The sequence below is a fragment of the Myotis brandtii genome, unplaced genomic scaffold (assembly GCF_000412655.1).
Source record: "Myotis brandtii unplaced genomic scaffold, ASM41265v1 scaffold456, whole genome shotgun sequence".
NCBI lineage: Eukaryota > Metazoa > Chordata > Mammalia > Chiroptera > Vespertilionidae > Myotis > Myotis brandtii.
Genome location: NW_005367431.1, coordinates 2,304,204 through 2,330,640, shown reverse-complemented (window position 1 = coordinate 2,330,640; position 26,437 = coordinate 2,304,204). Strand labels below are relative to the sequence as shown.

General features: G+C 39.0%; 1 protein-coding gene across 1 annotated transcript in view; it reads right to left on the bottom strand.

Moving 5' to 3' along the window:
- EYA3 (EYA transcriptional coactivator and phosphatase 3) overlaps positions 1-26,437 on the bottom strand; it is a 100,638-nt gene that overhangs the window by 32,181 nt on the left and 42,020 nt on the right. The window contains exons 4-8 of the mRNA XM_014546752.1: positions 20,613-20,692; positions 17,895-17,961; positions 13,145-13,281; positions 8,760-8,897; positions 2,229-2,314 (exon numbers count right to left, since the gene is read on the bottom strand). Coding sequence (XP_014402238.1) covers positions 2,229-2,314; positions 8,760-8,897; positions 13,145-13,281; positions 17,895-17,961; positions 20,613-20,692 — 508 coding nt within the window. The remainder of the gene's footprint in view (positions 1-2,228; positions 2,315-8,759; positions 8,898-13,144; positions 13,282-17,894; positions 17,962-20,612; positions 20,693-26,437) is intronic.

Below are 26,437 nucleotides of genomic sequence, written 5' to 3'. Positions count from 1 at the left end.
AGTGGCGGGGTGGGGGGGGGGGGGGGTGGTGTGTGTGCATGGGTGGGAAAAGAGATTATTATAGAGAGTAAGTCATACTAGCTGTACTCAAGGGAGTTAAAAATTCAACAGGAGCTAAGAAAAAACAACAACAGTTCCAACAAATTAGCAATAAATTATATGTCAAATGAGTAAAACACAGAGGAAGACAAGTATCACAGAAGATTGTGGTTAGAGTGTTTACTGAGATAAGTAGGCAGAGGGAATAAATACAAGAATAGGCTCTGAAAAGATTTTATTAAGGAGCCAGAGATGTTCAGTCTGGTTGAAAGGATCTTTTTAGGCTTGAATGACTGGTTAAGGAATATGACTTGGATTGTTTCCAGTGGTTCTCAACCTTGGCTACACATTAGAATCACCTGGGAATCTTTTTAAAATCCTGATTTCTGGGCCTCATCCTCCAGAAATTCTGTTTCTTGTTACTAATGTTGTGACCCCACCCCATAACAAAGAAACAGAATTTCCGGAGGATGAGGCCCAGAAATCAGGATTTTAAAAAGATTCCCAGGTGATTCTAATGTGCAGCCAAGGTTGAGAACCACTAGTTTAGACAATGGTGATTCGCTTATGCGGGGACAGGAAATGGGGATTATCAAATTCAAACCAACAAGTAAACAGACAGAAAGATAATGAGCAGGTGAGTGTAGGATAAAAAGTGACATTTAGAGAAAAGTAATCAGATGGTGTTTAGAAAATGGACAACATGGCAAAAAATGAGAGATGAATAGTTAAATACAGTAATTCAGGATTAAGGGGTGAGGACAAAACATGGGAAATGATAGCAAAAGTGAAAAACAAAGAATTTTAGAAAAGGCTGGATTAGGGATAAGTGAGGAAAATATATTGTTGACTGGTCTAGGCCTAGGTTTATTAAAAAAATGGTCTCATTAACAAGAATTGAGAAGTCCTAGAGAAAAGTGGTCTTACTGTTGGAGAACAAGGTGACAGAAGAAAGGGAAGAATGAAAGATTGTTTTTAGATATGGTAAACTTAAGGAAATAACAGGACATTAAAAAAAAAAGTCCACCAATAAGCAGAAAGCCTGTAGCTAAGATTACGACTAGAATCTTTATTTCAGAGGTAGTAAATGGATATTGTGAATGTGGTTACACATTCCTGGGGATGGAAAACTAAATACAGACTGTCCCTGATACAAGAAAAGCTAAGAAAGGAAGAGGATAGATGTACCCTGAATAGTGCCAGGTACATCTTATCCCTAATAGGAGGAACTCAATAAATATTTGTGGATTAAAAGATGAACGAATGCAGGAACAAACATAAAAAAATGAACCAGAATAGTAGTATGTTAAATGCAGCCAGAAAAAAGATGGATACAGTAGTTGATAATATTAATTGCTGCAGAGAAACAACAAATAAAAACATAACAATAAAGGCACTGAAGATATTATCAGTGATCCAAGATAAAATGTTAACAGAACAATGATACAAATCAGACCACAGTCCTGGCCAGATTTTCTCAGTGGTTTGAGCATCGGCCTGTGGACCAAAGGGTTTCAGGTTCAATTCCTGGTCAAGTGCATGTACCTTGGTTGCATGTTCCCCAGCCCTGGCAGGCAACCAACGGATGTGTCTCTCTCACATTGATGTGTATCTCTCTCTCTCTCTCTCGCTCTCTTTCTCATCCTCTCCTCCCTCCCTTCCACTCTCTCTAGAAATAATTGGAAAAAATATCCTTGGATGAGAATAAAATCAAGCAAACAAACAAACAAACAAAAAAACAGACCACAAAGAATTCACAAAGGAATGAGTAGCTAAATAAAAGTGGAAGCAACATTTATTCATTCCACAAATATTTATTATGTGCCTTTAATGTGAATGCCAGGCATTTTTATGAACTCTGGAAATATGTAAGTGAACAAAATAGAGAAATAAACCCCTCCCTCATAGAGCTTACATTCTAAAAGGGGCAGGGTAGGAGATAGAGACACACACAGTAGATAAAGGGAGCAGATAGAACCATATCATTGAGAGGCTTAGCAGAGAAATGAGGGAAGCTGGATGGGGCCTGAGAAACCATCCAGGGGACAGGTTCTCAGAGCTTCCAGAGAAGGGTCTTTCCACAGCACATACCGGTTGTTTTTAGATTGGCAAATTGACAATGAAAAGAAGAGAGGACGAGCTAGCTAGATGAACCATATCAAACAGGATAAACAAAAGTAGCACTGTACCTGGTTTGAGATGCTGGAAACTGCTGCTGCTGGAATATTGGCAATTGTAGATGAAGTGGATATCAGGCTGGCATTTGTGCTTGAAGCTATAGGATTGAGAATTTTAAGAGATATTAAAGATATTATGTGAAAGGCTAGAAGAAATTTAAAATATACTGTATCTTGAATAAATAGGTCTCCAAAGATATAAAGAACATTAGCAAAGGAAGCAAATACTAGTTTTGCTCTTTAACATGCTATATCATAATTTAGAATTGATTAAACAGTTCAAATATTTTTCTGTTTCGACTTGGGTCTTCAACTATTCCTACTAAAGTCCTAGAACAGTGGTTCTCAACCTTCCTAATGCCGCGACCCTTTAATACAGTTCCTCATGTTGTGGTGACCCCCAACCATAAAATTATTTTTGTTGCTACTTCATAACTGTAATTTTGCTACTGTTATGAATCGTAATGTAAATATCTGATATGCAGGATGTATTTTCATTGTTACAAATTGAACATAATTAAAGCATAGTGATTAATCACAAAAACAATATGTAATTATATATGTGTTTTCCAATGGTCTTGGGCGACCCCTGTGAAAGGGTCATTCAACCCCCAAAGGGGTCGCTACCCACAGGTTGAGAACCGCTGTCCTAGTAGGATACATATACTGGTTCATACTAATGACACCAATAAAGTCAGAAGCTAAACCAAATGACTGTAGTCCCATCTTTTCTGGTGTTGAAAAATGACTCACCTATAACATGGCCTATTGACTATCAGTAGAAATAACAAGAGCTCTGGTAAATCCACGTGTAAATCCTACACTATAGTATTTATTGTCACTTGCCCCAAATTATGCCTTTCCTGATGCAGCATAATTACTTTGAGAGAGAGATGGTCCTCCAAATTCAAAGGTACTTGAAATTGCTTATTGGGCACTACTCAGTGAAATTATTGTGATCAACAAACACAATGACATTTAATGATTTTCTGGAAAAATTCAGAAAATATTAAGTAATATCGGGCCAGGTAAAAATGTACCCTATAAGTTAGACTGCCTACCTTGAGATAAGGAATTTGGGTAAGTTTTTCATGCCTTTCTATCACAGATTCCATTAGGGTTTTAATCAAATCCTCAGTGACTAGTATTTGCCACAGAATTTTTTTTTCAGGCGGACAATGTAACTGAGATTGAGGCAATGGTCCTTAGTTCCTCTCACTTACTTATCATAAGCACACGTAAGCCTGGTTCCCATTGCAGTCACAAACACCATCGAGTTCAACATCAGGTAAACCTGACTATCTGACTACCTACCCCATTAGCAACAAAGTCCTCTACAGGGAAAGTTAATGGGAAAATTTCCATTAAGAATAGGGCAAGTAAAGAAATGCAGCAGAATTTCCAAGTACTGGTCAAAATCAAAGGAAATTTTTTATTCCTTTCCTTAAAGAAACTCTGCTTAGGAGAAAGTCTAGAAAAGATTAAGGTAAATATAAGGAACAGCTAATGCTGCAATGCCAGCTTTCATATGAAGAACCAGGACAAAGAAGAGTTAAAGTAATTTGTCCACAGTCATGGAGCTAGTGGTAGATATTAAGATGATTAAAATGGGATCTCCCAATTCTTCGTCAGTTGCAGATTTATAAACAAAAGCAGGAGTAATAAGATATGCAATAAAAGGTACAAATTTAGAGGATCAAGTAAAACTCAAGTGGTAACTCCTATTAATATATATCTAAAGGCTATTAGCTCTCCAAATGCCAATGGCATAGCCAACTGTTTTTTGGATAAGTCTCCACCCCTGTTTTGACAAGGGAGCTGTGAACCCATAGAAAGATAAAGCATCTGAGAACCATGTTCCACTAGAGGTCTAATTAGAGAGCTCTAATCAGAAGACTTTGATTATAGAACTGTGAGAGGCAGCGTTGAATTAAGTGACATTGCCCCAAAGCTGGAGGGTTAATGGCACATAAAAGTTGCTGCAAGATTTAGTTTCTATTCACCCCTTTAATTTTATATATGTTTCTCCACCACCCTTGCTCACCCTGGCCTTTTCAAGTTACTCAAAACAAGAGAGGATCTCTACCTGGATTGTTCTCCCTGGCCTGTCCTTCTCCTCCTCCCAGCATGATAGCTCCTCCTTCTCAGACTCTCTCTGACCCTTCTATTGAAACTACTCCTTTCTTGTTTTCCCAATCATAGCAATCTATTCTTTATTCCTTTCAGAGCACTTTTCAAAAATCTATTTACTCGCCTGTTTTCTATCTCCTCTACTAGTCTGTAAGCTCCATGAAGGCAGAATCTTAAGATATTAATTCCAATATCTAGCAAAGTGCCTGGCCTACAGTAGGTGATGCTCAGTAAGTAGTTGTGGGATTCATTTATATCTTGTATACATGTATAACTTGTAGAATTCAGGTATAGCATGTCAAGGTCATCAAAAACAAGGAAAGTCTGAAAAACTGCATAGTCAAGAGAAACCTAAGGAGACATGACAAAGGAAATGTGGTATACTGGATGGAATTCTGGAACAGAAAAAGGATATCAGGTAAAAACTAAGGAAATCTGAATAAATATGGACTTAATTAGTAATAATGCACTAATATTGGTTTATTAATTGTAACAAATGTTCCTTTCTAATGAAAGATGTTAATAATAGGGGAAATTATGTACAAGGTGGGAGGATAAATATAACTCTCTATACCATGTGCTCAATTTTTCTACAAATCTAAGACTATTCTAAAAAATAAAATATATAATAAAAACAAATCTGGTCAATGAAAGACTATTATGTATTACCAACAACATCAGGACGCAAAGACCTTCATTAAAAGTCAAGGCTGAGTTAAAATTAAATTTGAAATTTCTGTAATTAATTTTGCCACTTGAATATTAATCATTTAATCCATCTCAACTGAAGAAAATAACCAGATATTGGGCCATAAACAAACAGTGTAGGAAAAAATTAATATAAAGAAGCCAGATCTACTTAATCAAAGGGTTTTCATAAACACTGAGGTATAAATAAAGGTTGTGATCAGAGCTGATGAAGCCAGAAGAGGAATTAAGTTTTTGAGATCATTTTACTAACTTCCCAAAGGAAGAAAGGCTGCTGTCAATGATAGAATGCTTTGGGTAGAATGAGGAGATATTGCTGTTTTGACCATTAACAAAAAATTGCCCTAGCCGGTTTGGCTCAGTGGATAGAACATCAGCTTGTGGACCAAAGAGTCCCGAGTTCAATTCGGTCAAGGGCAGGTACCTTGGTTGTGGGCTCCTCCCCGGCCCAGGCCCTGGTCAGGGCTTGTGCAGAAGGCAACCAATTGATGTGTTTCTCTCACATCGATGTTTCTCTCTGTCTTCCCCTCCCTTTTCCACTCTCCCTAAAAATCAATGGAAAAATATCCTTAGATGAGGATTAACAAACAAACAAACAATCAAAAAATCAATACAGTGCTCCTTGTTTGTATTCTGTGGAATGGCTGGGTAGTCACATAGTGGGGAGGAAGAAGCCTGGACAGCTAACACTAATTGTTCATGCTAACGGAAATGAAAAGTGGGGGTGAGGAGAGTGAGTGGAGAACCCAGGTCATTTAAATGTTCCAATACCCATATTTCATTTTAGCCCACTGTTCCAACTTATTTTCTACAATTTTTTTTCCTTCAAAATAAGTGACAAAAAATACCCAAATAAAGTTAATGGTAAACTACTTTTTTTTTTTTTAATTAAAATTTTTTTCACCTCAGCCAGTTTTCTCAGTGGTTAGATCATCAGCCCACGGACTGAAGGGTACTGGGTTCATTTTTGATCAAAGGCACATATCTGGGTTGCAGGCTTAATCCCTAGCCCCAGTAGGGGTGCATGTGGGAGGCAACCAATTAATGGGTCTCTCTCACATTGATGTTTCTCTCTCTCTCTCTCCCCGCCTTCTTTCCTTCCACTCTTTCTAAAAAATCAATTGGAAAAATACCCTCAGGTGAGGATTAAAAAATAAAATAATTATTTTACATTAAAGTTGACATTCAATTTGGTGAACTTCTGCCTTAATTTCTGTGCCAAAGTTCTAATGAATAATACAATGGACCAATAAGTTAACCAGAAAAAGGGATGAAAAATAAATTTAGATATCTGCCACTACAGGTTCTTAATTATGGGAGAATTGATATTGATACCATAACTTCAATATTAAATATCATATATTTTCAATCATAAATCACTCATGCTCTGTGGTCAGACTGCCCAGCTAACATCCTGACTTTATTATTTACTAACTTTGTGACCTTTGACAAGCCACTTTGCTTTTTCTGTGTCTTCTGTTCCCCTTCTTTACAATGAAATAAATAATAGTACTTCCCTCAAAGTATACTGTGAAGATTACATGATTAACACTTATCTATTGTTTAAAACAATGCTAAGAACATAGTAAGCACTTAATAAACACCAGCAATGATCATTATTAGAAAAATATGAGGAAACCAAATTAATCTATCAAAAGGGGGGAAAATGTACTAACATATAAGTTAGGATAGTGGTTAATGGAATTTAAAGGATATTTTCATGACCTTTTATTTATTTATTTTTTTTACTGCCCTTGACCGGAATCGAACCCGGGACCCTTGAGTCCGCAGGCTGACGCTCTATCCACTGAGCCAAACCAGTCAGGGTTTTTCATGACCTTTTAAAGCAGCGGTTCTCAACCTGTGGGTCGCGACCCCTTTGGGGGTTGAACGACCCTTTCACAGGGGTCGCCTAAGACCATCGGAAAACACATATATAATTACATATTGTTTTTGTGATTAATCACTATGCTGTAATTATGTTCAATTTGTAACAATGAAAATACATCCTGCATATCAGATATTTACATTACGATTCATAACAGTAGCAAAATTACAGTTATGAAGTAGCCACGAAAATAATTTTATGGTTGGGGGTCACCACAACATGAGGAACTGTATTAAAGGGTCGCGGCATTAGGAAGGTTGAGAACCACTGCAAAACAATGAGTTCTAAAAGACCTCCAAAGGTGGTTTCTCTTTTTTAAAAAGAGAGAGAGGTATAGCTATTAGGTTCCTCAAACTTAAGATACAACTATGGAGAAATGGTGGTTCTACACCTTGGGAGAGGGCTAGTAATATATAAAAAAAGAGTATCCCCTTCTTTTCTTTCACGACCTAGGTGTAGTCATCAGGGATATGCCCCTTTAGAGGGACTTGACAACTAGATTTACCTAGTTGGACCCAAAAGGTCTACTAACCTAGAGAATACTTTATAAAAATCAACTGGGGTAGATGCGAAGACAGACAAACAAAGTCATGCTCTTCGAGTTTTTTCCCTTCTGGTTTGTTCTGTTTAGAAAGAAAGAAGGGGAAGGGACAAAGAAAGAAAGAAGAAAAAATAAATAAGAAAAGAGGAGACTCGGTAAATAATAGAGGGTAAAGGTAGCTCAGAGCAATGTCTTAGGACGTAGTGACTGGTTCTGTCACTAGAACTTTGCTGGATGCTGGAAACTGCTGCTGGAAACTGCTGCTTGGTCCATTGATATCCTTGGAATAATGGATATCCAAGTTATCCCAGGATAACTTTTCTAATTCAGTTCTCTCAGAGCAATGTCTTAGGACGTAGTGACTGGTTCTGTTCTCAATGGACCAAGCAGAAGTAGTTCTCAATCATTTAATTGAAAACAGTTAAAACTAACAATCAAAATATTTTGTTTGAAATAATCCACACCAAAACATTTTTCATCATCAAAGTTTACATCTTAAGAGTACCTCAAACCAGTTTTTGCTGTCCTGCCCTTACCCCTTGGGCACCCATTTTATAAGGAATAAAATTTAAAAGCTGGGAGAAATCAGGAGAAAGGAGGCAGATGAGAAGCAAGGTACATGGACATTAATTCCCAATCTGACATTAATTTATCATTGATAAATTACATGCACTGGATTTGGATGGGTTGGGAATTAATTCCATAGTGTCTTTTGAGTTTTTTTGTCCTCATTCCTAATAGTCCTATCATACTTCTATCCTTTTAGAGAAAGAATTTGGGAAGGCAGAGATGTTTAATGCTATGCTTCTCATCATGAAATAGAAACAACTTTTTGAGCAACAAAAATCAACAAAAACCTCTCACTAAGAAGTGATTGTAAATGGTATGATAAAACCACAGAAAAAAAGTGGCACACACCTCACAAAGCAGCACTCACCTCACAATCCACTCTATTTGGACTTTATATATAAAAGTCAGTTCTAACCATAGAGTCCTCTGCTTATTTATAGGACAAAATGCCACTGAGAACAGACTGGTTTTCTGAACACCAACATGCAAAAGGGAAAGCTTCAATTCTACTAAGCAGTTAACATTAAAGGGTTAAACTACTTACAAACCACAATCCTAGGTTCTGGTTTGCCTAACACAAAAAGCATGCACAATGGCACATATCTCTTTTAGAAGACAGAGCTCCTATTACACTGGAGATACAGGTAGACTAAAAACAAAAACCAACAATAATAAAACATACACACACACAACCATGCCTATTTACCTTGAATGGGATAAGAATAATGTGCTGGGCTTGGCTGGCTTGTGGTTAACCCTGTAGTGCAGGTAAGAACACTGTGTTGACTTGGAGGTGGAGTCTGAATTAAACCACTTTCAGGTTTCATACCTGGCCACAATGCACCTGAATCAGATAAATTGGACCAATTACAAACAATACATTGGGACTGGGGAGCCTGGTTATGCTTTTAAATATCAGCCAGTAGTTTAAAATCTAAATCTTAAAAGAAAATAAATTTGCTTGTAAGAGAAAATTACTGATTCTCCCACTTACAATGTACCACAAGCAAATATAATTTCAAAGAACTAGGGAGTGGGGCCATGGAAACAAAAACCTTATCAAAACCCCAATAATTATATATAAATATTTTCATTTCAATGATTGGGGGGAATTTATCAGGGTTAAAAAAAAACAGGGGCTACTGACACCCAACCAGAGTATCTGATGTAGAGTGTGTGATGTCCATGTACAGCAATAAATCATTTATCTGCATTGTCAAAGTGGGAGACATTTCACATAAGTTTAAAATTCACTTACCCATTAAAAAAGCACCAAATTTTTCTAAAATGTATTAAATACTTCTCTGCCTTCTTAAGCTGGTTATTTTGTTACCTTTGTTTCTTCTGATTAAGAAAGACACATCTGCTTATTTTTATAAATTAAAAACATTACAGAAATATGTAACTTAGAAAAAATAGTCATATGTAATCCCATCATCCAGATTTAACCACTATTAAGTTTGCAGAAAAGTCACTCAGGTTTCTCCTATGTACTTACTAATCTTTTTTCTTCTTTTTAATAAAAATTTAAAAGATGTTATACATACTGTTCATAATTTGCTTTTCCACATACCTTTAAGAGACATCGTTCCATGTCAGAACATATAAATCTATCTCATACTAATAAACATCAGAGCTATTCATTTTTATCACAATGCTCCTGAGTGACAATCTTTCTAATATATTTATCCTAGAGGACCGGTGCACGAAATTTGTGCACTGGGAAAGGGGGGGGGTCCTCAGCCCAGCCTGCGCCCTCTCACAGTCTGGGAGCCCCCAGGGGATGACCGACTGCCATGGAGGTGGAAGAGGCTCCTGCCACCGCTGCTGTGCTCACCAGCCATGAGCCCGGCTTCTGGCTGAGTGGCACTCCCCCTGTGGGAGCGCACTGACCACCAGGGGGCAGTTCCTGCATTGAGCAGGATCGGGCTGAAACCGGCTCTCCAACATCCCCCGAGGGGTCCTGGACTGCAAGAGGGCGTAGGCCAGGCTGAGGGACCCCACTGGTGCATGATTGGGGCTAGGGAGGGATGCGGGAGGTTGGCCAGCGGGGGAGGAACTGTGGGAGGGCTCCAGGGCGTGTCCAGCCCGTCTCTCTCAGTCCCGATCGATCGGCCGGACCTCAGCAGCAAGCTAACCTACTGGTAGGAGTGTCTGCTCCCTGGTGGTCAGTGCACATTTTAGCGAGCGGTTGAGCAGCCTTAGCATATAATTAGCATATTACGCTTTGATTGGTTGAACGGCCGACTGGAACACCAGACACTTAGCATATTAGGCTTTTATTATATAGGATCTCTTCCTGCCTTCTTGGCAGGGAGGAAATAGTGAACATTCCTTTAGATTTTTATCAGAGTTATATATATATATTACAGAAACAGGTTATTGTGATATGTGAAGGCATTTGCTTAGTACTAAATAGAACTCAATTATGGTTCTATGATTTTTAGATACTTGTATCACTTTGTTTTTTCTCTGTGACCTTTTCACTTCTTCACAATCTCTTATCTCTGATTGTATCTATCTCCTTTTCATTTGTAGTAACCTAGGAAACCATAAACAAAGCTTTGCTTCTTACATGAGAGCCCAAGGATGTCCTTTATGAGTGAGTTGTTTTTGTGATAATTTTGGCTATGCAAAAGTCTATTTATAAAAAAACTTATTGTCTGGTTATTCACTGTGTTCTGAATAGCTACAGTTGCTGGATCAGTGTAGTTGAAGCTGAGAATTTGGTTTAAGAAGGTTCATCAATCAAATACATTCCAGGTAAGAAGTCAATACCAAAATCAGCCACAGTTTCAAATTCAACATTAACTCATTTCATTTACTCCTAATCTGATAAAGAATTTATAGAAATATAGTAAGAACCTCTGCTTCACCAGGGCACTGAGATATTTTAGTGCAACTCGGATCTGTAAAATTTGTTGAAAAGTAAATATAAGGATAGTACGGGGAGATGTAAAAATCTTAAAAGGTTGACGGACATGATAATTGCCTTGAAGCATTAAAAAAACAAAAAGCCATTATTATTTTCTTTCCTAATAAACATATGAAATGACTTATTTGAGGAAATAGAAGGATATCAACATCTCTAGCATGAATTAGAAGAACTGCCCCTGCAGCCTCCAGTTCAAGATCATTAAAAAAATCTTGTCCAGGTTAGCCACAGCTAAAGTTCTTGCTATATCTAATTTTCAATAAAAAATATAAGAATATTATTTTTAAAACATTATATGAAATTTGGATATTAGTACCATGATTCACAATTTCTAGTAAACAAATTGCTATTTCAATGTCATAATAACTTTCAGATTTATTGTAATCAATGTTTTTTTCTAAATGGGTTCTGAACCAAAGGTGTTGGATTTGTGAACATGTTTATAATTATACTGTACTAAAATCCTACCTTATTAGTAAAAATAATATTAACTGAGAATCTTTTGCTAGCCTCATTATTTCATTTTTTTAAGTTTTAAAATGTAAAATGCCTATAAACTGGTTCTTTTTATAAGGTTAAAAATTAGGGCAAAATGTCCAAGATAAAGGAATAGTTAGTTTCTAATGTTTTTGACCAGAAACACGAAGTACTTAATACATAATTATTTTATGAAGACAAGAGTAATAAAAGACAACATGGATACTGCTGCCAGCATTACTGTAAACCTGTGTTTAAGCATATAAGCATCTTCCTTCAAAAGCACCCTTCCAAGAATTCCAAGTAATAGTAGTATGATTTGATCATAGAGCATTACTGCCCATAGCAAATAATAAAACAAAATCTTCGTTTCCTGACCACTAGTCCACAGTTGTATGCCTACAACTACAAAGCTCCTCAAGTCATTTTAAGCACAAAAAGCCTGATGTGGAGCAACAGCCAGGTCTAACAACGGGAAAGGAAGTCTTTCTCTGAGTGCCATCCTCTTGCTGCCCCACACTGGGGTCTTATCATAAACTTTACCCAAGTCTCTGAGCACAAATATGTGTCACTATGGGTTAGTCAATAACCAAACTAACCTGAGCAGTTCAGTTTATAGTAACACACAAATGTAAGATTTTAGTATACTGGCTGAAACTGACAGGCATGTAGGCATGGATTACAAACTCAGAAATAAGAGCATTTCTGTTTCTCTCTTCTTGTGAAGTTACCAACAAGGACTATCATGAAACATAACCCTCAATTTTTTTTTTAGTAGTTATTACGAGCCAAGAAATGCCTAAAAGTAAGAAGGCGGTCACTATCATAAAGATTAGCCAAATGGGCCAGGAAAAGTAGCAATGTAGAAACCAGAAGCAGGCAACACGAATACATCCATAATCTGTGGCGGTCTGTTGAAAGATTTTCTAATTCCCAGCTAGTTTCAGTAGAGGCTACAGAGATAGAATTTTATTAACATATTGCATATTTTAAAATAATACAATAGTCTCTCATTTTTTTTTCATACCAGTTCAAGGAAAGCAGGGAATAGGTAATAAACAACCCTAATATATCTATCAATTTACATACACAGAAAAAAATCAGTGCAGATATCAAGTGTACAAAGAATCTCAAACTGTCTTCTCGTAAATCATTCTAATTTATAGTTCATGTCCAAGATGCCTATAACCAAAGAACAAAATTTTCTATGCATATAAGGTTGTATAAAATTGGGGATTTCCCCAAATATAAGACATATTCAGATTGCCTGGCTTTAGCAAACCAGTCACCTCAAAATACATTTATTATGCTTACTTAACCAAGGTACCATGTTTTATATAAAGTAAAATCAATAGTAATGTCTCAAAGATTTTCCACAAATACTTAAAGAATCCAGGTTTTACAGTCAAGACTTAGTACCTTGGAAATTTGGTAGCTAACTTTGATAGATAAACAAATGAGTACTGAAAAATCATGATTTTTTATATTACATGCATCAAGTATGCTGTTGGGAAGTTGCAAACCCAACTTCTATTACATCTGTAATTGAGTAGATGCTCTACAAAGAACAACTCATCTCTCCGCTTCCTGATCAGCCATGCTTGCTTTTTGGGAAAAGATCAGTTTCTGGGGGATAAAAATCAATTTTCTTAGAAACTGCTTATAATAAAATGCCTTACCAAAAGGAGGTAGTCCATACGTTTGGGTTGCCTGAGGGTAGACAGCATACGGTTGAGACTGCTGTAGTGTCTGGTACTGAGTCTGCCCAGGATAAGCAGTTTCCGAAACAGGAACTGAGAGGATATGTGCATAAGGTCTATAAAAGTTCAAGAAAACAAAAACTTGCATGTGTGATTTATTTTAGTAATAAAAATAGGAGAAATAGCTAATACCACTAAATGCCAAGAATCAGTAATGAGGAGACTAACCTTCCACAAAATGTCTCTGACTGTGGTCAAAAAGTAGAGCTAATATTTCCTTTCCAGGTTCTACTACAACCTACCTAAGAAACAATTTTATGAAAAATTTATAATTTTCAAATATCCTCCAATAAAAAAATATATATTTTTAAAAAGGATGGATTAAACTTGTTTATGCCCTTATGTCTACACATAGAACAAAACTAAACTAATAGAAAATTGGATAGAACAGGCTTCACAACTGGCTCTTGTTCTTCACCCAGCCTTCTGGGCCAAACTAATGTTCTTTTTAGAATTATTTTAAAAATATTTTTATTGATTTCAGAGAGGAAGGGAGAGGGTGAGAGAGATAGAAACATCAATGATGAGAGAGAATCATTGATTGGCTGCCTCCTGCACGCCCCCTACTGGGGATTGATCCTGCAACCCGGGCATGTGCCCTTGACTGGAATTGAACCCAGGACCCTTCAGTCCACAGGTCAACATTCTATCCACTGAGCCAAACTGGCTAGGGCCAAACTAAAGTTCTAAGAGGAAAAGTGGGGCTTAGAAAAGAGGGTGAGGCTGGTAGAGAAAAGGCAAGGGAATAGGAAGGGGCTCCAATATTGTCAGATCAAGCCCATAAAACAGGAGCCAGATAATAAAATATGGGAAGTCCCAGATAGCACTTGGAATTTTCCCACTGACATTTAAGCCAGAGTATATTGCTACGTCAGATCAAGCCCATAAAACAGGAGCCAGATAATAAAGTCCCAGATAGCACTTGGAATTTTCCCACTGATATTTAAGCCAGAGTATATTGCTAGTAAATGGTGCCAACCACATCAGGTTTAACTAGGGATTTGAATTCAGCAGTGAAACTTCCGGTAATATATACTAGCTAGATGACCTCATTCCTTTTTCATCTGTTGTTTTTTTTTTTAATCCTCACCCGAGGATATTTTTCCATTGATTTTTAGAGAGAGTGGAAGAGAGAGGGAAAGACAGAGAGATATATTGATGTGAGAGAAACACATCAACTGGTTGCCTCCTGCACAAGCCCCGACCAGGGCCTGGGCCAGGAAGGAGCCTGCAACCGAGGAACATGCCCTTTACCAGAATCGAACCTGGGGCCCTTCGAGCCACCGGCCGATGCTCTGTCCACTGAGCCAAACTGGGTAGGGCTGACCTCACGTTTCATTCATGCAATAAGATGATCCCACATTTTATGCATTGAACTTTTAGATAACAGTTATATTATATGGTGAGTTATGCTGCACTTACAAGAAAAAGTGTTTCATGTACCATATGAGTAATAATGATAAAATACTGGAGGGAAGCGTTGTTTCAGAAAGCAAAAAGATTCTTTTCAGGTTTGGAGGAGAAGAAAACGAAGGAAGGCTATAAAGAAGTGGTATGTGAACTGAGCATATATAGAATGTGCAGGAGAGGGAAAGAAGTGTGTTCTAGGGAAATAGAAAAACTCTGGAAGAGGTACACAGGAAGGGAAGCAAGGGCTTCAGCCTGCAGGAAGCATAGATTATATTAAGGGAGTTATATAAAGGGAAGGGAAGTAGTGAGAGAGAGAAAAAGACAGATAGCCAAGACCTTGAATACCAGGCTAAAAGAGTTCAGACAAATCTGAAAAAGTGGGAGTCACTGAAATTGTTGAGTAGAGTGACAAGATCAGAGTTGCTCCTTAATAAAGATTAGTTTGGCATTGCTCTGTAAATGGATTAGAAGAGAGAAAAATGAAATAGAGGTCCAGTTAAAAAAGTTATACAGGAGCTCTGAATTAAGATGGAAGGCATATGCCAGGCCTGTGTTGCTCAGTGGTTGAACATCAACCCTGAACCACGAGGTCACCAGTTTGATTCCCAGTCAGGGCACATGGCTGGGTTTCCGGGCTCGATTGCCAGTTGGGGGCATGCAAGAGGCAGCCAATCAATGACTCTCATCGATGTTTTTATCTCTCTATCCCTCTCCCTTCCTCTTTCTCAAAATCAATAAAAACATTAAAAAAACAAAAGATAGAGGCATAGTTAATAAGGTATACTGAATATAGTAGGTATACAAATCTTTTTTGAATAAGTAAATGAATTTGGAATATGCAATATATTCTCATCTCAGTGGATTCTAAGAGACTGAATATGAAAATTTCTATTCTTCTTAGCCAGATCTGAGACCAAGAAATAATTCAGGTTGTAGCTATTAATCAAATTGCATGGGGAATTATTTAAAATCTTAGTGATTAATCTCCAGATATACCCTATTTAATATAGTGTCTTTACAGCTCAAAGTATTTTGTTAACTCCATAATATCTCAGAGAACAGGTTTAGTTATTTCACAGAAGAAAACCACATGAAAATGACTGGCCCAAGTATGCTATTAGTGTTAATACCAGATTAGAATTTGGAAAACTCATTGAGTTAACTTTTTAATTAGTGTTATTTTTAACTGGTGCAAAATCAAGGTACAAAGGGGCACAAAAAAGGAAGGAAATGACAGTTTTCTTTTTACAACAGTCCCACAGGCATCACTGATCTGCTACAAATTTCTATGAATCCTGCATTATGTAAGCACATAGGAATATATCCTCATTTAATAAGCACAGTTGTATGTATTTATGTATACACTAGAGGCCTGTTGCACGAATCTTCATGCAACAGGCTTTCCCTTCCCCTGGCTGCCGGCACCAGTTTTCCTCCAGCACCCGGGACCCAGGCCTTTGCTCCAGCAGGAGCCGCCTTCAGGCCTTCGCTACCCCGCCCAGCTGCCCCGGGTTGGGTCGCACACGGGACGCCCGCTGCCCCGAGTCGCAGATAGCAGGCCCAATAGCGGCGGGGCAGGCGGGATGGCCCTGTCCCACCCTGCCTGCAGTATGCAAATTAGCTGCCATCTTTGTTGGCAGTTAATTTGCATATTGCGCTGATTAGCCAATGGGAGGTGTAGCGAAGGTACGGCCAATTACCATGTTTTTCTATTATTAGATAGGATAGGCTCACTATCAATGCACAACTGGCAGCTTGGCATACACAATGTTCTGCACCTAATTAGTCAGGAGATGATTAACTTGGTGGATTTTAAATGCTGATCTTAACCCCTCACAGGCTGCTTCATAGTGACTTCAATCCACTAAACCTGTCTAACTTCAAGTCCACTTCTACTCTGAGGATAGTCCTAAGACAAGAAACTGAACATAAGTAGGTTGAGAAGTCCCAGTATGAGGCTGGCTTGAGCTATTTTTATTGATCTGTCTATCAAGGTAAAGGAAACAGAAAATGATCAGAGGTTAATCAGTAATATGCTTTGATCACTAACAGTATTTTTCATTTTCAGTGCCTATTTATTTAGAGCGGGAGTGGGGAATCTTTTTTATGCCAATAGCTATTTGGATATTTATATCATCATTCACAGGCCATACAAAAATATCACCTTAAAAGTTAGCCTGCTAGCCCTAGCCGGTTTGGCTCAGTGGATAGAGCGTCAGCCTATGGACTGACAGGTTCCAGGTTCAATTCTGGCCAAGGGCACATGCGTGGGTTGTGGGCTCGATCCCCAGTGAGGGGCGTGCAGGAGGCAGCCGGTCAATGGTTCTCTCTCATCATTGATGTTTCTATCTCTCACTCTCCCTCTCTGAAATCAATAAAAATATATTTTTTTAAAAATTAGCCTGCTATATTTAGCCAAACATATAATTAACTCACCCCTGCCTTGGCAGGGTCAGACCAAACGATTTCGAAGGCCTTATACAGCCTTCGGGCCAGATGTTCCCCACCCCTGATTTAGAGTGAGCTCCTGAGTAACAGTGATCTATTCCAGGCAACCATCTACTTTTTAAAAGGATATTATAGCCCTGGCTGGTGTGGCTCAGTTGGTTGGAGCATCATCCCATACATCAAAAGGTGGTAGGTTTGATTCCTGGTTAGGGCACATACCAGGGTTGCAGGTTCAATCCTCAGTTGGGGCGCATATGGGAGGCAGCTGATCAATCTTTCTCTCCACCGCCCCCCCCTCCCCTAAAATCTATAAAAAGCATAACCTCGGGTAAGGAATGAATGAATGAATGAAAAGATATTACACAGACTCCATATTTGGAGGGAATAAAAAAATTGGAGTAAGGCCCTAGCTGGTTTGGCTTAATGGATAGAGTGTCAGCCCTCCAACTAAAGGGTCCTGGGTTCAATTCCGGTTAAGGCCACACACCTTGGTTACAGGTTCAATTCCCGGCCCTAGTCAGGGCAAGTGCAGGAGGCAACCAATCAATGACACATCAATGGTTCTCTCTCTCTCTGTCTCTCCCTCTCCCTTCCACTCTCTCCAAAAAAAAAAAAAAAAATAAAAAAAAAAAAAATCAATGGAAAAATATCCTTGAATTAACAAGAACAACAACAAATTAGAGTAAGGACTGAGAATGAGAGAGGTGAAAATAAATTAAATGTCAACTTACCGAGTTAAATATCAAGTTAAATTTTGCAATTAACCTAGAGAAAAAGCATACATATTTTTAAATAATTATATTCAACTTACTTTGCAGAATACATTTGTGAGGTATAATCATTGGATGAGCGAGGGATGTAATCGGTACATGTCATTACTGAAAGAAAGACCAGGTAAAAAGTTAGAACACTTCAAAAATGAGATGGGAAAATTATATCTCACTGTATGGTGTTTCAAACTAAATTACAGAATACAGATTGGACATCAGAAATTTAGAAAGACTAGTAGCAAATACCTCACTCTTCTAATAACAGATTTAGAGACTTTTAGACAATAAAAGAAGCTAGAATGTGAGAGGTATGGAAAAGAGTTGAAGGTTAATACCAATTGATCTTTACCTTCACCCTTCCTGATTTAAAACCACAGATGGAGCACCCTAAGCTCTTAGCTGTGCCTATAGGCAAACTTAGAAAGTAAGATCCATATCTAGAAAACCACATTATACTTCTTCAGCTTATTCATTCTCTGGGTGCTGATTCTCTATTTTGGCCATATGACTGACTTGCAGGAAGACAGGTTTAGGGGGAAATACCCAATTTTATTAGAAAATTGTTGCTATCACTATGTATAGTCAGCAGCAGGGAAGATGCAAATATGCTTCTATATTACTATTGTTTCAGCTTTGTGGTTTTAAGGTTTTAACTTTGGAAAATCAGAGACAGACCTGAGGAACTCATGTGATACTCTGATAACCTAGCAAGAAAACACACTTTCATAGCTAGTGTCCTCTTAATCCTCATGACTTTATCTAGAATAGCTGCTGTGAAGGCTTGGCCCTCATGATTTCATCTTGGATAAATGCTATAAATATTCAACTCAAGTTGACAGATAGCAAAATCCTATTCATTAGGCACTACTTCAGCCCATGTTGTAGACTGAAACATCATAGAGCTTGTACCAGGCTCCTGAACTGTTCAAGAACTTCTTTCAACATCTATAAATGAGGTTGCTTTACTATAAATAGGGACTAAGAGTGAAGCAACTAAATTTATGTCAAGCTGGGATCCCTGAGTGTCTGAACCAAAAAGGGAACTTTGGTCAAGAGCAGATGAGGAAAATGTTCATGCCCAATAGTAAAGACAAGTCAACATCTGTGAGTTTATCATAGTAGATCTTGTCCATTGCCACTGTTCAAGGTCTTTAACAATAATGACTAGAAACTTGTAGATCATATTCATTCATAATCATTTTGACAGAAATCTCAATTAGATCTAAAGTTCTTACTCTCTATCACAAAGAATGTAGGTTCATTTGAATTCTACATGATAGTTCCTTCTGTGTTGGCAAATACTTTCAAAAACCCAAACATTTCTCTTCCTTTGATTTAACCCTTTGAGTGCCAACCAATATCCTAGGAACTATGCTAAAATTGCCAAGGCATTTTTGCTGATTTTACAGCAGTTTAGGAAAAAAATTATGAATCGCAAGTAAATGAAGTTACATATTCAATATCTTCCACAAAATCGTCATCTTCATAGCAAGACTTGACATATTTAGCAATATCATCATCACTAATAAAAGTAGACTTAGAATTGGACACTGCAGGAGGAGCGCGATAGCGCTCCTGGCACTTTTGGCGAAAGACAGGAGGAACGCGATCGCGCTCCCCAGCACTCTAGGGGTTAAGTTAATTCTAGAAGAGACTGACAAAATATCCTAGGACAATGCGGCAAACTGCGGCCCCTTGAGTGTAGCTCTTCCACAAAATACCACGTGCGGGAGCGCACGTACAGTGCGATTAAAACTTCGTGGCCACACTGAAGGGGCCAAAGAGCTGCATGTGGCTCACGAGCCGCGGTTTGCCGACCACAGTCCTAGGAGATTTAGGCCAATTTTTATTTTTCTAGAGAAAGAATAAGCCTTGATCTTTGCAGTATTTGGGAACTATAAAAGGATTATAAAGAGTCAAGGCATACTCTGCTATTATAGTAGAGGAACAACAATGGAGACAAGTTAAAACCTTGAAGTATATTCTGAAGGTAAAACTAGCAGAACATTCTGATGGATTAGTATGTAAGGAATGAAGAAAACAGGGAAAAAGAGACAATTTCTAGGTTTTTCAGCTTGAGCAACTGGAGGGATAATGAAACCACTTCCCAAGATGGAAAAACCTGGGAAAAGAACAGATTTGATGGAGGCTAAGGGAATAAAAAGCTTCCACACATTTTAAGTATGGCTTCCCTTTTAGAGCAAAGTGGAGATGTCAAACAGGTAGTTGAATACACAAATGAAATCAGGGGAGAAGTTAGACTGGAAATATACTAATGCATGAGAGGATGCGGAAAGAGAAAAGACTAGAAACAAATCCCGAGGGCCCACCAACATTCAGAGTTCAGACAGCGAACGAAGGGTCAGCAAAGGAGAAAGGTGGGAGAATAGTAGTGAGAAGAAGGATATGAACAGAGAAATGTCCACCAGAACTAGTACTTGCAGTTATTGAAAGTTACTGATGGCCTTGACAAGAGCAATTTCATTGGAAGAGTGGTAATAGAAACTAAATTTGAGAGGGTTGAAGAGTGAATGGGAGGTGAGAAACCAAAGGAGGGCAATTCTTTTCAGAGGTTCCAATGAGTCAAGGAACAAAGAGGAGATCTACAACTCGTGGGGGATACACACACACACACACGAAGGAAAGTCTTCTGGACATCCAGGACAAACAAGGCAATCAGTGGAGACCAATTATAAAAGAACAGCATCACCTGGTTTATAGGAATGCCACTTATGTCATGCAGAGAATTTGGTACTTACTTTCCTCTGACATGGTAAGGTTTGAAGCAAGGCTTGAAGTTTCAGGTTTCTGATCACTGACTTCGGGGTTGCTTACTTGACTGCAAGAACCAAAATGAATATATTAGCCCCTGATTGACATATTCCATTGCTAAAAGTTATTAAATCAAACCCATTTCTTCTGAGGCTATACAAGAAAGAGGCAAAGTAAGTCATCTTCATGATATCCTTATTCTAGGTTTTTAGCAGCTACCTGAAGAGCAATGGCCAGGGTTAGTACCCACAGCATTCTACAGTTCTTTCTCATATCTGTAGACCCCTTCCGTTTTTATATCACTCAGAAATTCCAGCTAAGTCACAAGCAAGTCAGATTTTCTCTGAAGACAATGTGGTAAAAGAAAAACTCCACAACACCTAAAAATGCTTTAAGACAACAGTTCTCATAATAACTTGAGACGTTTTTTCAAGTTATACATGCTTGCTTCCAAGAAGGTGTTCTGAACCTTAAAATGGCTCATTCCATGGCATTCCTCTTCTCCCCCAATTTAAAAAAAAGAGACAATTTTTAATTTGTTATTATACCCAAGACTGAGCAACATCTTTTTCTTTTTCTTGTTTAACTTATAAAGAAAATTAAGAGAAATTACGAAAGGTAAATCGTATAAACTGGGAGGACAAGTCATTATGTTAGACACTTTAGTGTTGGGAAGATTCTCACTGGAATTCTGAAATGGAGATTATACTAACTTTCATCACAATGTCCTTCCTTTTCCTTCTACCGGACTTTCCACTCTCCAATATTCCCTCAACTACCCGTACAGCATAATCCTTAGGAGTACAGATTCTCAAGCCAGACTGCTTGAGTTCATATTCCATTCTGCCAAAGCTAGCTTTATGACTTTAGGCAAGTCACTGAACTTCTTTAGTGCCCTGGTTCTTCAACTATCAATGAAGAGTAGTAATAGAACCTACCTCATAGAGTTGTTGTAGAGATTAATGAGTTAACATATAAAAGTACATAGAGCCCTAACCGGTTTGGTTCAGTGGATAGAGCGTCGGCCTGCAGACTGAAGGGTCCCAGGTTCGATTCTGGTCAAGGGTATGTACCTTGGTTGCGGACACATCCCCAGTAGGGGGTGTGCAGGAGGCAGCTGATCGATGTTTCTCTCTCATCGGTGTTTCTAACTCTCTATCCCTCTCCCTTCCTCTCTGTAAAAAAATCAATAAAATATATATTTTTTAAAAAGTACGTAGTGCAGAGACTAGAACAGAGTAAATACAATATAACTATAGCTAGTATTACGTATATTATAACTTCTCCCCAGTCCAGGCATCTTTCCCACATTCATGTTCCTAGAAAATCTGCTTTGCGACTGGATTGGTCTGACAGCAACTGTGTAGGATGTGAAGGTGCTAGAGGTGTCGCGAGAGTTAGCCTCTCACCTCCTTGCTTATAATGTTATGTCATTTACATTATATTCAAAAATTCTGGGACCAAAATCTCAGGGTAAGTATTGTGGGCCTGGGGGTTCAGGCTGAGCAGGAGCCGTTCTTAGACGACCGAACACCCGGAAGCAGAGAATGGGATATTATAGAAACTGAGGTGCCTTATGAGAGCCGATGGAGGTCTATTAGGATTCTGTATCTTACTATGTTTCTCAGCAGTGTAAGATTTTCTATTGTGATAATGTCAATACGATCCTCTCTCCAAAAGAATGACCAGGCAGCTGATACAATTTTTTGGGCTGGGTTATTGCTTCATTTAGTCTTGGCCAAATGGTAGCTTCACCTATATTTGGTTTGTGATCTAATTATAGACCAAGAAATGAACCTCTCACTGTCTCCATCTTCATTTCAGTGGCAGCCAACTGCCTCTATGGATATATGCACGTCCCAGCTTCTCATAATAAATACTACTTGTTAGCTGCTCGTGGACTGGTGGGATTTGGAGCAGGAAATGTGGCAGTTATTAGATCATATATTGCTGGTGCTACTTCCCTTCAGGGAAGAACAAGTTCCATGGCAAACACAAGTGTAATGTCAAGCATTAGGTTTTATTCTAGGTCCAGTTTTTCAGACCTGTTTTGCACTCATTGGAGAAAAGGGCGTGACAGGGGAGACTATACAGCTTCAGATAAACATGTATACAGCACCAGTTTTACTTGGCGCCTTCCCCAGAGTTTTAAATATTATTCTGATCCTTATTATATTAAGAGAGCATCATGTGGATGACTCAGGACCACAGTGTAAAAGTATTAATTTTGAAGAAGCAAGTACAGATGAAATTCAGGTTCCCCATGGAAGTATTGATCAAGTGGCTGTTGTGACTACCAATGTCCTGTTTTTCGTGGTCCTATTTATCTTAGCCCTTTTTGAAACCATCCTTACTCTATTAACAATGTATATGTATCCCTGGACTAGAGAACAAGCTGTATTATGTGATGGAATAATACTTGCTGCTCTTGGAATTGAGGCCGTTATTATTTTCATGGGGATTAAATCACTTGCCAAAAGGATTGGCGAGTGTGCTATTCTGCTGGAAGGACTCGTTATCATATGGGTTGGCTTCTTTATCTTGTTACCTTGGGGAAATCAATTTTCCAAGATACAGTGGGAAGATTTACATAATCATTCAATTTCTAATACCACATTTGGGGAAATTATTATTATTCTTTGGCGGTCTCCAAGAGAAGATCAGAGTGAAGGACCAACTGGTTGCCCAACTGAACAAGCCTGGTGCCTCTACCCTCCATTATCCATCTGGCCCAGTTCCTCACATCAGCTGTGTTAATTGGAATAGGCTATCCATCCTGCAATGTTATGTCATATACATTATATTCAAAACTTCTGGGACCAAAACCTCAGGGTGTGCACATGGGCTGGTTAACAGCTTCTGGTTGTGCAGCACGTATTCTTGGACCTGTGTTCATCAGCCAAGTGTATACTTCCTGGGCCCACGATGGGCATTCAGCCTTGTTGTGGAATAGTTGTGCTCACCATCATACTCCTGGGAGTGGTTTACAGGAGACTCACTGCTTTTTCTGTAAGGCATGGAAGGATTCAAGAGTAACCCAGCTAACTAACACTGGGATGCACAGTACTTGCTGTGTGGACTTCCTTTACTAAGGCTCTGCTAGACATTTGCTATGAGTCAGTTTCCAAAAGTAAGGCTTCAGGTATTGTATATTGTGAAAAGCAAGAGAATATATTGAATAACATGGAATTGTATGAGTAACTGTGTATAGTAAGATAATATAAAAAACACTCTGGACCTTAATTTCTTTATCTCAAAAAAGAAATATTCCTCACTCAACACCTTTTGGGTGTTACATGAATTCATGAGTGAATGAGCAATGGTCTATAAATGGGAAACTATTTTTTTTTTTCAAACTACAGAGGTATCACTTAAAACAACGAGAGAATATCTATGCAGTGAAATCACAGTAAAGTTCTGTAAGAATTACCTATAACAGAATGAAATTATAGAAATTCTTTACCTAAATCGTAGGTATCTTGACCAAATCAAAGATATCTACTTTTTATTTATTTAAAATGCATTTTCTATTATTATCAAGTTCCCTTATGAAATAAATATCCTTACTCTTAAATTTTCCACTTACTATGCCTCCCATTCTACCATACCTTCTTTAATTTATTTTTAATACACCTTCTGTCTTATCTCACTAAATAACCCTAAATTAATAGAGGAATACGGATAATGCTAATATTTAAGCAATAAAGAGGATTAAAAGACCAAGATGGATTTTACTACCTTTAGTAGAGTTAACTACTTTTTATTTCAAGTGCTAGTAACTTACTTTAGAGACATAAACCAGGTATGTGTTATTGTGTTATTGTATACATATACTGCTTATTATAATTACTGGCATTTTCAACTCCTTTAAGTTCTGGAGGAAAACTATCACTTTATTTACTTTTCCCATCACTTATTAGTGGCAAGGTAGACACAACAGTTTTCAGTCTATGTCTGCATAGCTATTCAGATCTGCAGAATTTTACATTTGGAGGAGCCATGACAGCCCCAATCTACTCAGGCTAATATTTGAGGCAAATGGCTTTAAACTAACACAGTTTACTGAGTTTACTTGAATATATGGTCTCTATGTATACATTTCTACCTCTACCTGAGTTGAATGCTCATAAAAGGAACTAGTACAGAAATAAGTATATGGATAATCAGTATTACCAAAAAAAAGTAAAGATATTTTGAAATACTTTTCCAAATGTTTTCTACTCTAAGTTATAAATATTTTAAAAACTGAGAGTAAAGACTATAATCTGCACTTAAAAAAAAAAAAAAAGAAATCTGCTTTGCTGTTCTACACTCTAGGAGAAATGGAGAACACTGTACCGGAGGATCCATATATCTGGAAAGAGGTACACTGACAGAGTAGTTTCTTCACAGGAAAAAAAAAATTTTTTTTTGGTTAATCCTCACCCGAGGATATTTTCCCATTGATTTTTAGAGAGTGGAAGAGAGGGAAAGACAGAGAGAAACATCGATGTGAGAGAAACACATCGATTGGTTGCCTCCTGCACGAGCCCCAGACCAAGGCCTGGGCCAGGGAAGAGCCTGCAACCAAGGTATGTGCCCTTGACTGGAATCGAACCTGGGACTCTTTGGTCTGTAGGCTGAAGCTTTATCCACTGAGCCAAACTGGCTAGGGCCAAATTTTTTTTTTTTTAAGAAATGCTACTTCTATTAAAAAATATACCGCACTGCCCTAACCGGTTTGGCTCAGTGGATAGAGCATCGGCCTGTGGACTCAAGGGTCCCAGGTTCGATTCCGGTCAAGGGCATGTACCTTGGTTGTGGGCACATCCCCAGTGTTTTTAAAAATACAGTGGGGCCTTGACTTATGAGTTTAATTCGTTCCGAGACCGAGCTCGTTAAGGAGCTGGTTAACTCAAATTACTCTATCAACTCAATGCAAAAAATCGGCCGAGAGACAGCTGGTATCTCAAAAAACTCGTTAGTCGGGACCCTCGTAAGTCAAGGCCCCACTGTATATATATACCGCACCAAAATTCTTAAAGCTCTCATATATTTTCTGAACAAACCTCTTGTATCCTATCTAATAATAGACAAACATGGTAATTGACCGTACCTTCGCTACGCCTCCCATTGGCTAATCAGCGTGATATGCAAATTAACCGCTAACAAAGATGGCGGCTAATTTGCATACTGCAGGCAGGGCCGGACAGCGCAGCCGCCAGCAGAGGTGTCAGGCCTGGGCGGGGGGCGGAGCCGGAAATCGGAGGGGTCTGGGGGTCCCCTGCCCAGGCCTGATGCCTGGGCCAGAGGCATCAGGCCTGGGTGGGGGGGGCGGAACCAGTGATTGGGGGGATATGAGGGTCCCCTGCCCAGGCCTGAAGCCTGGGCCAGAGGCGTCAGGCCTGGGCAGGGGGCTGATCTGGCGATCGGAGGGAGATGGGGGTTCCCTGACACCTCTGATGGAGGTGTCAGGCCTGGGCAAGAGGCCAATCCTGCGATCGGAGGGTGATGGGGGTCGATGCCTCTGGCCGAGGCATCAGGCCTGGGCGAGGGTGGAGCCGGTGATCAGGGGGAGATGGGGGTCCCCTCCCCAGGCCTGATGCCTGGGCCAGAGGCGTCAGTCCTGGGCGGAGGGCGGAGCCGGCGATGGGAGGGAGATGGGGGTCCCCTGCCCAGGCCTGACACCTCTGGTGGAGGCGTCAGGCCTAGGCAAGGGCCTGATCTGGCGATCGGAGGATGATGGGGGTCGACGCCTCTGACTGAGGCGTCAGGCCTGGGTGAGAGCGGAGCTGGTGATCGGGGGGAGATGGGGGTCCCCTGCCAGGCCTGA